Source organism: Mus musculus, chromosome 11, assembly GCF_000001635.26.
Source record: "Mus musculus strain C57BL/6J chromosome 11, GRCm38.p6 C57BL/6J".
Lineage (NCBI taxonomy): Eukaryota > Metazoa > Chordata > Mammalia > Rodentia > Muridae > Mus > Mus musculus.
Window position 1 is genome coordinate 5601085 of NC_000077.6, and position 13736 is coordinate 5614820.

The following is a 13736-nucleotide window of genomic DNA, read 5'->3' on the forward strand; positions in this document are numbered from 1 at the left end:
TTGGTAAGCTATGAGGAGTGAACTCTTGGCCTTGGGGTACGGGGTGCAGACACCCCAGACTGAAGGAACCAAGTGAGCGTGTCCCCAAGATGCTGTTCCCTCAAACATTGATGCTTGCCATGAGGCTCTTTAGTAGTGACCTACACTGCCGAGTGTTGTGTCCATTCTCAAACAGGCGAGCATGGAATGTTTTGAGGGATATATCACTCCACGAGACAAAAATGGGCTCTGGATGACACACTGAGTTGCTTTGCTGTTCAGATGATGACGCATATTGATTTAATAAAATATTCAAAATCTTTATCGTCATGTGCTGAAGTTTGCAGTAATATATATATATATATATATATATATATATATATATATATACATACATATGGAGAGAGAGAGAGAGCACCCTTGCCCTCATGAAGCCTCTTTTGGTAAATGGGAAAACAAACAGAACACCAAAATCACATGAAAAAAATACCGTGACAGAAGTGCAGGTTCTGGGAAACAGCAAGTGTGTACAGGGAGGTCTGGAGAGAGAGAGAGAGAGAGAGAGAGAGAGAGAGAGAGAGAGAGAGAGAGAGAGAGAGAGAGAGAGAGAAAGGTGCAGCCCAGAGGGACAGCATGGTGGGAAGGCAGCAAGGCAGATGGAATTCAGATTGTCATTATTTCTTGTGTACATCACATGTTTATAGGCACAGGGTCTTTTATAGTAAGAATTATTAATTTTTAATATTAGGATATAAGCCGGTGCATTTTCTTAAAGGGTTGTCACATTTTCCTTCGTATTAGTTTTGTGTTGGCTGTGACTTAAGGAAGATGGAGTTTATTTTGGCTTATGGTTCCAGAGGGACAAGCATTCATGATGGTGGAGCTGATGCATAAGAAGTGGCAGGCATGGCAGCAGGAAGCTGAGAGCACAAAGCAGGGAGGGAGCAAACTGGTCTCAAAGCCCAGCTCAGTGATGCACTGCCTCCAGCAAGGCTGTGCCACCTAAACCCCCGGAACAGCCACCAACTGGAGACCATGTACTCAGAGGCCCGAGACTGTGGGGGACACTCTCAATCACTACCATGTTGGGCTTTGTGATCCTCTTGCCCACTGACTGCACCTCTCACTCCTCACCCCACTTAACAGCTGCTTTCATTTCATAGGTATTCTGTTGCAGGCTTTTATTCTAGTTTCCTACCCATAACCATCTTGAAGAACTCCTTCCCCACCCCCCACCATGGTCCCTTTCTGCTCATCCCCCCCCCCCACATACTTCTTTAGATTTCTATGAAATGGAATTAGCATTATTACATATAAATTAAGCTCTGCATATGTAGAGAATTAGGAAGTAGTTTCTGAAATGCATTGCTTAAAATGATGGTCTCTAGGATTCTCACAGTTAACTTAAAATTTCTTAGGTATGCATCTCTCTAAGCCTTATTCCTTTTTCTTTCTTCTCCCTCTTCCTCGACTCCTCTTCTCCTTCCTCCTCCCCCCTCCTCCTCTTCCTTCTCTTCCTCCTCCTCCTCCTCCCCCCCTCCTCCTCCTCCTCCTTTGAGACAGAGTCTTATACAGCTCTGGCTGGCCTGGAACTCTATGCCTCCCCAGTGCTGGTATTAAAGATGTATGCTGCTGTATCCAGCAGCAGGTCTTAGGTTAGGACAATAGCAGGTCATTTGCACATCATGGCTACAGTCACTCAGGTCTCAGGACCTAGGAAACTGATCCAAACAGAAGACCAACAACATTCCTACTGCCATGTCCACATAGCTTTCATGTGGGTGCTGAGGTCTGAACTCAGGTTAGGCCAGTAAGCACTTCCCAACTGATCCATCTCTCAGCCCAAGAGATGGATTAGTTGGCTTAAAACCGAGTCGGTGCATTGGGGGTGGGGTGGGGTGTTTATGTAAGCCTGAGGTTAGCACTGAGTTTCCCTTAATTGTTCTTGACCTTGTTTTATTTTGTTGAACTCTAAACGAAGAGTTTTCCCGTGGCTAGACTGTCTGCCTAGCAAGCTCTGGGAACCCTCCTGTTTCTGTCTCCCAGCACTGGAACCCAAAAGCGTGCTATATCACCTTGGTTACAAGGGCTCTCTTATCTCGAAGTCAGGATCTGATGCCCGAGAGGCCAGCACCTTAGCAACTGAACCACTTCCCAGCCTCACCTGCAGCAGTTTAAAAAAGATCACTCATTTACTTATGTATAATTGAGTGCCCCCTCCTCTGTGCTCGTGTGTGCGTGAGTGTCTGGGGGTTACCGGGTGAAAAAGGACAACAGCAGTGTTTATGGAGTGTCTTGGACTAAGTAGGAGTTCCATTATTTTTTTCCACTGATCTGGGAGTACTGTAGGGTGAACAGGTAGGGCGTAGAAACCCTTTGGATAAAAGGGATTGAATGATGGGTTTGAGGCCTCTAAGACTGGGGAGGGAGGGTTAGAGAGGTAGGCATAAGGGTCTTTAAGTGCAGGGGGGAATTTTGGAGAATGGGAGAGTGTGCAGGCTGAGGAAGGGAACTCAGGGCAGTGTCTTGGGAGTGGTTGTCAGGGTAGAAGGCAACCTTTACGTTAATTTTGGAAAAGACTTCTCTTAGTGAGTGAAAAGGTAGGAGGGATGAGAAAGGCATGGAAAAGGGACGCTAAGGATGGAGTGTGGAGGGCTCTGGAGGACTTAGCTGTGAGGGAGAGAAGAAAGCATCTCTAAGGTCTAAGGACTGAGACACGAGTAGTGCCACCAGGAACAGTGGGTAGAATAGTGTAAAGGTTGGGGACTACATAGCAGAAAAGGGGTCAGTGGAACCCCAGAATTCTCTTAGGACTGAAAAAGTTGCCCCTGTATCTAGGAGGAATGTGATGTGGGAACCTGACTCAAGAAGTGAGACCCTACCCTCAAAAGTGTGGGTGTGGACAGGCCACTCAGTGTCATCAGAGACCCCGGGAAGGCTGAGTTACAGCAGGAGTTGTAATCCGACTGGTTTATCAACCAATTAAAATAACAGAGGCTGGTCCATTACCTGCCTACCAGGTTAGCCCATGGTTTCAGAGGCTGGGCAGTGGTCATAGGTCTTTGGGGTCCTAGAGAGTACTGAGCCTTTTGCTGTCAGACCCCGGCCTGGAAGAGTTCTTGGCAGAGGAACTTGAGGAAATTAGCCTTGCTTTGACCAGGCAGAGTGGGTCAATCAATCCAAAGTGTTTAGTTTGGGCAGAATCCTGGCAGCAGCAAGGCATAGGGCAGATTTGTCCAGTGGTTAGCCTTACCATAGTTCAGAAGGAGCTGTGTCCTATCTCTTTTGAAGACCATATGGTTCATTAAGAGCTGGCATGTCTCTATAATGGGAAGTATAAATGTTTTAAATGCCACATTCAACAGATCTCTGAAGAGTTTGAGGGTCATCTCTGAAGTAGGTCTGATTTTAGCCTTAACCCTAACAGTTTAGAAGCTAAAGGATTTTTAAGAGTTGAAATTGGAGCTAAGAGACCTTTGGGAGTGTAGAACAGAGCAAGACATGAAAGTTTTAGGGATTATTTGTTTGTGTAAGCCGAAGGAGGAGCTCCACCAGAGGGAAGACAGAGCAGGCGGCTCCATGGAGGGAGAGAGAACTTTTGGATTAATCTGAGATCAGAAGCAGGCTGAGTAGACTGCAGGCAAGATCAGAGACAGCATAGTCCTCCGGCCGGCAGGCCTGCAGGTCCCAGGGGGATGGCAAAGGGTTAAATTGGGAAATGGAGGGAGGTGGAAGATGGGGTTTGAAAAGGCCAAGATTGAGATCAGCGGGGTGGAAGGGAGGGCTTATCAAAGGTAGAGAGTGTGGCTTCAGGACTGGAAGAGGGGAGAGGCAGAGCAGGCTAAGGCTTTGGCACTGGATAGCAGGGACAGAGGTGACAGACAGGTCGTGGTGGTGGTTTTGTGTGTGTGTGGGGTGGGTGTGGGTGTGGGTGTGGGTGTATGGTGTGTGTGTCTGTGCAGTGCGTTTGAGCGGTATAGTCACTATAGCTGTAGCGGGCCCCTAGAGCTGCGTGGCCAAGGCGGCAGCAGCTGTGGTATTATTGCACGGGGAGACATTGGAACAGCCATGACTGGCCAAGGGGATGGAGCCCAAGAACTGGTCAGTCAGTGTGGCTGTGCAGGTTTTGGCGGCCAATAATTGCCCACAAGAGAAGGGAAACAGAGAGTGGCCAGAAAGCTTGGAGCAGGGGTAGAAGCTGGCAGAGGGGCACATGGAGACAGAAAATGTGTAGAGAGGGGAGGTAGGGACATCCTATCTGTCTGTGTGCGCCCAAAACCGTAAAGGCTGTCATTGTGTTTGGTATCTAGGAAGCATGAGGACCATTCTTGAATGCTAAGATCTTAGCACCAGTGATGTTGGCTGTGAGCTGGCATCTTCAGGAGATTTCCCAGATGCACAGTGGTCATCTCCTGACGTCTTGGGGAATGTTTAAGATACGAATAGGGAGAAACTCACTCATTGGCCCCTGTTGGATGAAGGGAGCAGAAACCAGATGCTCTGGGAAGTGTGGGAACTGGAGTGGGGGGTGGTGTAGACCCAGCCAAGGCATGCAGCAATGTAGGCGGCCTTGGAGTTGGCACAGAACACACCCAAACACCAAGTTCTCAGTACAAAGGAGAGTGCTAATCCCAAAGGGACCAGCAGGGTTTTCTGGGAGGTGTTGAGAGGAAGGGGTGATGCCAGGGAATTGGACAAAGGCTACTGCAGGTGTCTCTGCAAGAGTGGGCTTAAGGGAGAAAAGGGGGAGTCTGTGCTAGGATGAGGTAGTAAATCCTGATTGGACAGGTGAACCAATGTAGCCAAATAATGATGTTTGACTGATGGACCTTAGTGTTTAGTCTCAGTGAGTCAATGGCCAAATAAGGAATGGACCTTGGGGGTTAGCTATATGAATGTAATCTAATGCTGTAGTGAGGGAGAGGAAATGGAAAAGAGCAAAACCTACTGGCACCATGTTCAGACCTGTTAAAGAGCCCTGTACTGGCAAGTTTTGTGCGTCAACTTGACACAGGCTGGAGTTATCACAGAGAAAGGAGCTTCAGTTGGGGAAATGCCTCCATGAGATCCAGCTGTGGGGCATTTTCTCAATTAGTGATCAAGGGGGAAAGGCCCCTTGTGGGTGGGACCATCTCTTGGCTGTTTATCTTGGGTTCTATAAGAGAGCAGGCTGAGAAAGCCAGGGGAAGCAAGCCAGTAAGGAACATCCCTCCATGGCCTCTGCATCAGCTCCTGCTTCCTGACCTGCTTGAGTTCCAGTCCTGACTTCTTTTGGTGATGAACAGCAGTGTGGAAGTGTAAGCTGAATAAACCCTTTCCTCCCCAACTTGCTTCTTGGTCATGATGTTTGTGCAGGAATAGAAACCCCGACTAAGACAAGCCCTTTATTTCTTTTGCAGAGGACACAGGTTCCATTCCCAGCACCTGCATGGTACCCTACAACCATCCATAACTCCAATCCCTGGGGGTACAATGCCCTCTTGTGACCTCCATGGATACCAGATATGCACCGGGTATACAGACATATATACAAGCAAAACACTTATAAACATAAATAAATCATTAAAATACAGCATCAAAGTCCAAATGTATAAATTCTAAACCATTAAAAATAAAAGATTAAAATAAAAATAAGCAATTACAATCAGATGTGGTGTTATGCCTACAGCAGCGCTTGTACTAGGGAAGGCCTTCTTCTTCCTTCCTCTGCATTTGTTTCCAGATGCCACAGGTGGGGGTGTGGCCTGATCACAAGTCTGTGTGCCCTCCCAGTTGAGAAAGAGTTCTAAGACCAAAGTGTTCCTTCTGGATGTCCCAGGTCTAATGCAGCCTGCACATCAGGCATTTCTCTTTGTTGTCTTTCTGCCTGATGCTCGCTGAGACTGTGGTTCTAAGTGGCATGGAAGGCTCACTCACAGGTGTTGCTGCAGCCAGTTGTGGCATGCACTGCCTGTATAACTCCTCCCAGCAGTGATGTGAACGGCAGGTGGGGATCAGGGTGTGGATGCTCAGAGTCTCAGGCACCCTCTTCTGCTTTTCCATGCAGCCTCCCGTGGTCCAGTCTCCCGTGCTCACCGAGTCCAACCTCTGGGCTGGCTATCCGGCAGATTGGCCTGAACCCATTAAGTTCTCCAGGCAGCCAGCAGTCTACAACCCAACCGAATGGAGGGTAAAGCTGGCTTTAACAAGATTTTAAACTTAGCCGAAAAGTATGTAATGCTGTGTTTTTTAAACGACTTACATTTTGTTTTTTAATACAGGAAGACATGGAATCCCGATCAGTTCCTCTAGAGAGCAAACAGCAGGGTGCAGCCTTGCCGGGAAAGGAGGCAAACATACAGACACAGCAGCAGCTGCAGACCAGGTACAGGCTCTCATTTCTCTGAGTAAAACCAGCTCACTGCCATCAGAAGGGTGAGAGCCCCGTGCACCAGGCATGTTAGATTTATAGAAAAAATTAGCACAGTAATCAGATAGTTTGCAGTTTTATGTTCAATCCCACATTGGCCTGTGGGTGTCACCCTCATTTTGTGAGTGTCTGTACCATCTAATAGCGTGTAAGGCCTACACATCTGCTTGGCTCATTTTCCCCATCCCAGACTCTACAGGTGTGCAGCAGGCATGCTGATGGGTACCTGTAACCCAGCACTGGAGGTGGAGACAGTCATGAATTTAAAGCCAGCCCTAGCCAGATTCTGTCTCCAAAATCCTAGGACTGGAGTGCTGCTCATTGGTAGTGCAATGGCCTTGTGTTAGAAAGCACCTGTAGTCCACCCCCAGCACCGCAGGAAGGCAGGAAAGAAGGAAGGAGGGAGAAAAGGAAGAACGGAAGGGAGGGAAGGAGACAAAAACCAGGAGAAAACTGCAGTTCCAAAACCAAACACTTCACACTAACCCAGGGCCTGCACATCCTGGCAGACATCTTTGTCCATCTTTCTTTAGAAAATAGTGTATGATCATCATAGACCAGGCAAAAAATGCTAAACACCTCAATTTTTCCCATCTTCCCCTTCTTGCCCTAGCAAGCGGGTCTGTTGAAACTGGAGGGACACAGGGAAAGCGCTTTCAATGTTTTCTCTCATATTTTGGTGCTTTCTGGCTGAACTCTCTGTGTGCCTTTGAGTAATGTCTTTGAGCTCAGCTTCTCCACCCTGCCCCTTGGCCTCTCAGGACACCCACGGCCTCTCAGACCGTGGCTGTTTCTGGCCCATCATATAATCAAGCTGCATATAAATTGCTATTTGGGCCTCAAATGTATATTTTCCAAAGTGTCTGAAGCCCGGAGCTGGCTCATCTGCAGTTGCAGATTTGATCAAACATTTCTGAAGACTGAACATGGATCCATATATAATAGCAGCTGAACGTTACTCGAAAGAGAATTCCAAGAAAGCTAGCTCAAAACAGAAAGGGAAGCCAAGTTTACGCTCCATATGTGGGCTCAAATTAAAGGGCCCATTTCATTTCCAGAGCAATGCAAACTTCATTCTGATTTTAGGAATACATTAGTGTATCATGCACTTGCTTGGTCGGATCATTTCAGGCAATTGTGGGAAGGGATGAGGGAAGCTGGAGTTATGGCTGCAGATTTGGCTGACTTAGCGTCCCTATGCTCTGGTGAAACACCACAGCCAAAACAAACTGGGGCAAGAAAGGGTTTATTTACACTTCCACATCTCTGGTCATCATCAAAGGAAGTCAGGGCAAGAACTCGAACAGGGCAGGAATCTGGAGGCAGGAGCTGATGCAGAGGTCACGGAGGGGTGCAGGAATCTGGAGGCAGGAGCTGATGCAGAGGCCATGGAGGGGTACAGGAATCTGGAGGCAGGAGCCGATGCAGAAGTCACGGAGGGTGCTGCTGACTGGCTTGCTCCTCATGGCTTGCTCAGCCTGCTTTCTTATAGAACCAGGACCACTAGGCTAAGAATGGCTCCACCCACAGTGGGCAGAGCCCTTTCTCATCAATCACCAATTAAGAAAAGCCCCTACCTTGTTTTGTATTATCATGTTAGTTATCATGCACTGAATGTAGCAAAAAATCATCTTGAGAGGAAATTTGTATACCCAGTATCTAATCATTTTAACCTCTGAGAATATTTTTGGCTGTCTGTCATTCTTTGATGAGAGGAATGGAGGTAGAGGAGGTAACTAAAAGCTTTGGTTTTTGTTTTGTTTTGTTTTTTTAACTAAAACAAACTTTTAAATATACAAATAAAAGCACATTTAGTATCCATACTCCAGAATATTTTCAAGACCAGAACTCATGTCCCATTGTGTGTTTCACCCTGAAGGGCTTTCAAGGAGCCTGGTGCCAATGACCCTGACCTTCCATCAAGAGAGAATGCTAAGGTAAAATGCTGTTTTATTAGATTAATTTTCTTGTTCTGAATCTAGCGTTTTCAGAATTTGTCCTAAGTTATATGGTGCCTTTTCTATCATCATCTTTATGTGGAAAGTTTGTCAGAGAAAACCTTCCTAGACAATTTTGTGTAGTTGATTTGTTTTGGTTTTTTGCTTTTTGTTTTTTGGGGTTTTGTTGGGGGTTGTGGGGGTTGTTGTTGTTTGAGACATGGTCTCTCTGTGTGTCAGCAGTTCTCAACCTATGGGTTATAACCCCTTTGGGGTAGAATGACCCTTTCATGGGTCGCATATCAAATATCCCATATATTAGACATTTACATTATGATTCAAACAGTAGCAAAATTCCAGTTATGAAGGAGGGACAAAACTAATTTTATGGTTGGGGGGGTCACCACAACACAAGGAACTGTATTAAAGGGCCACAGCATTAGGAAGGTTGAGAAACTCTGTTCTGTGTAGCCCTGGCTGTCCTAGAACTCACTATAAGGACCAGGTTGGCCTCGAACTCACAGAGATTCTCCTGACTCTGTTTCCTGAGTGCTGGAATTAAAAGTATGTGCCGCCACAACTGGCTTGCAGTTATTATTATTATTATTTTTAATTTTGATGAAAGCCAAAGAGATAATAAATACTTGGCGGTCTCAAGTTGAAGTAATGGCCCAGAAATGCATAGTGATAGGGAAGTAGTTTGCTGACAAAACACCATGACCAAGGTAACTTATAAAAGAAAGTGTTTAATTTGGAGCTCATGGTTCCAGAGAGTTAGAATCCATGAACATCGTGGTGGGAAACATGGCAGCAGGCGGCAGGCAGCAGCTGAGAGCTCACATATTGGTCCACAAGCAGAAAGCAAAGAGAGCTAACTGCACATGGCATGGGCTTTAGAAATCTCAGAGCCCACCCCCAGTGACACACCTCCTCCAACATGGCCACACCACTGAATCCTTCCCAAACAGTTCCACCAACTGGAGATCAATCATTCAAACATATGAATATATGGGGGATGTTCTTATTCAAACCATCATGACACACAGTAAAGAAAAGTGAAAATTGAGCAAAGATTATTGAGATAAGTAAGAAGTATTGTGATTTTAAAAATTATATTATTATGACTTATCCAATATTCATGTCTAAAAAATCTGTATTAAATTAGTTACCACAATAATCAAGGAACATGCCTTTGTCTGCAAAGAAAGGCTACGCAGCAGAGCACCTGTGGATGCATTTCCTTCTAGCACTTTTTATTCTAGTTTGAAGAGTTTATTCCCTCTTTTGATGCCATTTTCAGACTAATATGAACATTGTAGAAACATAGGCATGTATTCACAGCTTATCAATATTTTCATTACAAATGAAATATAGTGTGTTTTCTAAGTTGTTCAATTAAAATTAATGACCAGTATGGCAAGACAGGCCAATGGGCGCAGTAATGGCATGAATGTTAAGGGGGTAACCAACTCCTTTCTAATTGGAGGTGAAGCATGCTCCACACAAGAAAACACATGCCTAGTACTGTAAATGTGGCTAAGGTTCTGTGGGTAGGAGCTCACAGGCCCCAGGGGTGGACCTACTATTATCATTATACATGAACATAGTATTACATTGCCCTCTAGATCTACATCTCTCTACCCATAAGTGAGCGAAGCTCTCGGAGGAGTTTCTTTGTGCAGCTGATGAAGTGCAGAGAATAAGTGTCTGAGGAGTGCTGATCTGAGACATGTATACCACACCCTCGCTCCAAGGCTTAGGGCATGTTCCAGAAGGCAGGTGGTTAAGAGCCACATGTCTGAGGGGACCAGAGTAAAATGGTGACATGTGGACATGATAGGACTGTTGTATTCATGAACTCAAACCGCAGTGGCTGTGTGCAGAAGACTTGCACACAATGTACCCAGATCAACCATTCTAGCACAACTCCTAATGGAGGACCTATTGATAGGAGTTAATGGCTCCTGAGGAAAGGGGAGTCAACTTTCTTTAAGCAGGTGGCTCCTGGTAAGACAGCCATACTCTACTGATTACCTCATACCCAGCACTTTTCATGATGCTTCTAAAGGCAGTCCGGTTGACAATGATAATCCAACCATCTCAGCTAATTGAGCACATTTTCAAATGTCTGTTGATCTTTTGTGTGTCTTCTTCTGAGAAATATCTATTCAGTTCATCAACCAAAGCTGAACATTGTTAGATTGGATGACTGTTTTTTTTTTTTTTTTTTGCTAATGTTTAAATTTTGCAGTTCTTTAGTATATACCTTAGATATTAAGTTAATGTCTAATATATAGCTGGCAAAGATTTTTTTAACCCCTCTGTAGGCTGTCTCTTCTCTCTGGCAATTGCCTTCTTCACTGTTCAGCATTTTAATAGAACACAGTCCCAACATCTATTTATCTATTGTTTTCTACCGAACTGTGGGGCACTGGGCTATAGTCTGGTTTCCAGTCGAGTTGCGGTCTGAACCCCAGTGGTGATAATTCACCTACATCGGACAGAAGGAGTTCTCTCATGTCTCCTAGAACCCTGGCTCCTGTCGAAGTTACCACCCCCACAGCCCCCACCAGAGAAGCATGGCTAGTAGTCACATAGACAATGTCCCAAGCTTCTGACCTTCAGTCTAAACTCCTCCCCAGTTACCTAGCAACAGTAAAGATAACAGCACAGCAACAGTAAGAGGGGCTGCTTAGCCCCACCTCTCTCTCTTACTCTCTAGCCTTTCTTCTCTCTCTCTCTCTCTCTCTCTCTCTCTCTCTCTCTCTCTCTCTCTCTCTCTCCTCTCCCTCCCTCCCCCTTCTCTCCTCTTAGCCATGGCCAATCTCTCTCTCTTTCTCTCTCTTACCTTCTCTCTTTCTCCCTGCCTTTCTACAATAAAGCTCTAAAACCTAGACTGTCTCTGTTCATCAAGGCCCGCTGCGCTTCCTCTTGCCTGTGTGGGAACTTCTCTCCCTCAGCCCTCTCTCCCATAACCCGGGGACTACAGGGTGTCACCCTGGGGCTCCAGTCGGGGGCTGCCCCTTATCCACCCCCACCCCCTGTCGAGTGGGGTCAGTGGCTTAGATGCCCACCCAGGGCCGGAAAAAAAAAAAAAGCGTCTGGCAGCCCTCCCGCATCTGCCTGCCCAGAGCAAAGAAGGAACTCTGGCCAGACGTGGGCTATGCTCCCTCCTCCCTCCTCCCTCCTCCCTCCTCCCTCCTTCCCCTACCCTTTTTAGTTCCCATCCTGAACTAAAGTCCTTTGTGGAAAGAAAACCCATACTAATTCTTACATGGCTTTGAAGTGTTTTCCTCCAACATTTTACAGTTTTCATTAAGGTCTTTGGTCTGTTTTGAATGGATGACTGTGCAGAGTGAGATGTGTGGATCTTTGTTCCTGTTTCTAACTGTGGGGGCCCAGTACTCAAAAAGCACCATTGGTTAGAGGCTAATTTTTTTCTCCAGTGGATGTTTTTGACAATTACATAAAAAATAAGTGGCCTTATGTGCCTGGGTTTATATGTGCATCTGTGTTCTACTCCAGTGTTTCACATGTCTGTCTTTGTTTTAATGTTTTATTTTATGTATATGGCATTCTACATGCATGTAGGGGTACCACATGTATGTGGTGTCCCTCAGAGTCCAGAAAAGGACATTGGATTACAGGAAACTGGGATTGTAGATGGTCGTGAGCAACCATGTGCCTGTGGGGACCCCTACAAGGACAGCAAGTGCTCCTAACTGTCTCGGTGTCTCTCCAGTCCCTCATGCCTGTCTGTCACTCTGCCAGTATAATGCTGGTTTTGTTGATATATCGTAATAGAAATGGAGATTAGTCATTGTGATGCCTCTCTTCCTAGGATTGCTTTGTTTGTTGGGAACCATCTGGATTTTAGCAGTTTATTCCAGTACTGATGAATGTCATTGGGATTTTGACGTGGATTGTATTGAATCTGTAGATCGCTTTTGTATTGAATCTGTAGATCGCTTTTGTATTGAATCTGTAAATCGCTTTTGTATTGAATCTGCAGATCACTTTTGGTGAAATATCAGTTTGCACAATGTTAACTCTGCCAATGATGATCATGGCAGGTCTTTCCATGGTCTATCGTCTTCTTTAAGTCCTTTCTTCTGTGTTTTCTTTTCCTTATAGAAGTCTTAACCTCCTTTGTGGGGTTTACCTTTTGGTACTTTTGTCTTTTAAGCTGTTGAGAAAGGGTTTTTTACTTCCTTCTTGGCTGATTTGCTGTCGGCATGTGGGAATTGCTCCTGATTTTTTTCCTGCTGATTTTGTATCCTGATAATTTGCTGGAAGTGTTTATTAAGCCTAAGTGTTTTCTGATGAAAAAAACAAAAAAACAAAAAACCCCAAAACCCAAAGCCTCAATTTCCTTGCCGAGTTGTACTTCCATGTTGTTGACTCCTTCATCCATGCTTCTGATTTTCTCGATTTTCTCTACTATCTTACTAGCTGCTTCTTCTGTGCTCCTGGCCAGTGCCTCCCGGTCCTGAAGAAAACTCACCTGCTTGGTTCACTCTTCTTCAGGTCACCGATCATCTTGTTGGAAAACTGTTACAATCTGCTTCTGATAGTCTACCCTTCTGAGAATCTTTGATTTCAGTCTAAAGAGCTATGATTGGGGCTGAAGGAGCCGTGTTGTCTTGCTTTTCCATGTTTCATGTCACGACAACACATAAGATTACTCCCCATCACTAACCAACCTGTCCATGGCAGAGTTGCTGCTTCACCCACGTCCTCCACTGGGCTTGAGCTAGTGAGGGCTGGTTCGTGTCTTTTTCCTCCCCTCCCCCGCCCCTCTCAGGGAACAGTGTTCAGCTTCTCCATCAATCTTTGTTTTTCCCTTGGTGACTTGTGATACTCTCTGTGTTTTAGATACAACCCATTTTTTCCCATTCTGACTGTCCTTCATTAACTGAGTTTTGAGGGTGGCTGGTGTAATGGCCCTGACAGCATTTCACAGGGGAGGGACAGCACATGTGAAGGCCCCATGGAGGAAAGAGACACCATTTATGTCTTGTCTGCCTTACACCATCACATCCACAGAGCATTTTAGGAGATGTTTAATTATGTTAATATGCTGTGAGTTACTGAGTTACTGTCTTGTTTGTACAGGATGAATTGGTGTCACTTTTAGCCCCTCTAGAGGAAAAAAAGCCACAAATGAAAGAATTTCCAGTAACTGAAGCTGCCAAGTTCCAGACAGATGTCAAGCTGGAGAGGTGCCCATGTTCCCTCCTTTCTCTGTGTAACAGCCTCTCTGGCACTCTGGAGTGATGCACTCAGCCCTGGGAGCTGAAGAACTAAGTAGACAGGGGCACGCTTCATTTCTAGTTCATGAGATATAATTATCAGAACAAAGCATGAGTAATTCATACACGAACTATTCAGTGCAGCCACAAAGAGTTGTG

The 13736-nt window shown here is 45.7% G+C and overlaps 1 protein-coding gene across 12 annotated transcripts in view; it reads left to right on the plus strand.

Annotated features, from left to right (window-relative positions):
* Window positions 1-13736, plus strand: part of Ankrd36 (ankyrin repeat domain 36) — a 119938-nt gene that overhangs the window by 31405 nt on the left and 74797 nt on the right. For all 12 annotated transcript variants that reach the window (XR_001780072.1, XM_017314823.2, XM_017314820.1 and 9 more), the window contains 4 exons: window positions 6026-6148; window positions 6240-6343; window positions 8268-8325; window positions 13441-13547. Coding sequence is in view for 11 of the 12 variants with exons in the window: in XM_017314823.2 (XP_017170312.1) it covers window positions 6026-6148; window positions 6240-6343; window positions 8268-8325; window positions 13441-13547 (392 nt within the window). In the remaining variant the exon portion in view is untranslated. The remainder of the gene's footprint in view (window positions 1-6025; window positions 6149-6239; window positions 6344-8267; window positions 8326-13440; window positions 13548-13736) is intronic.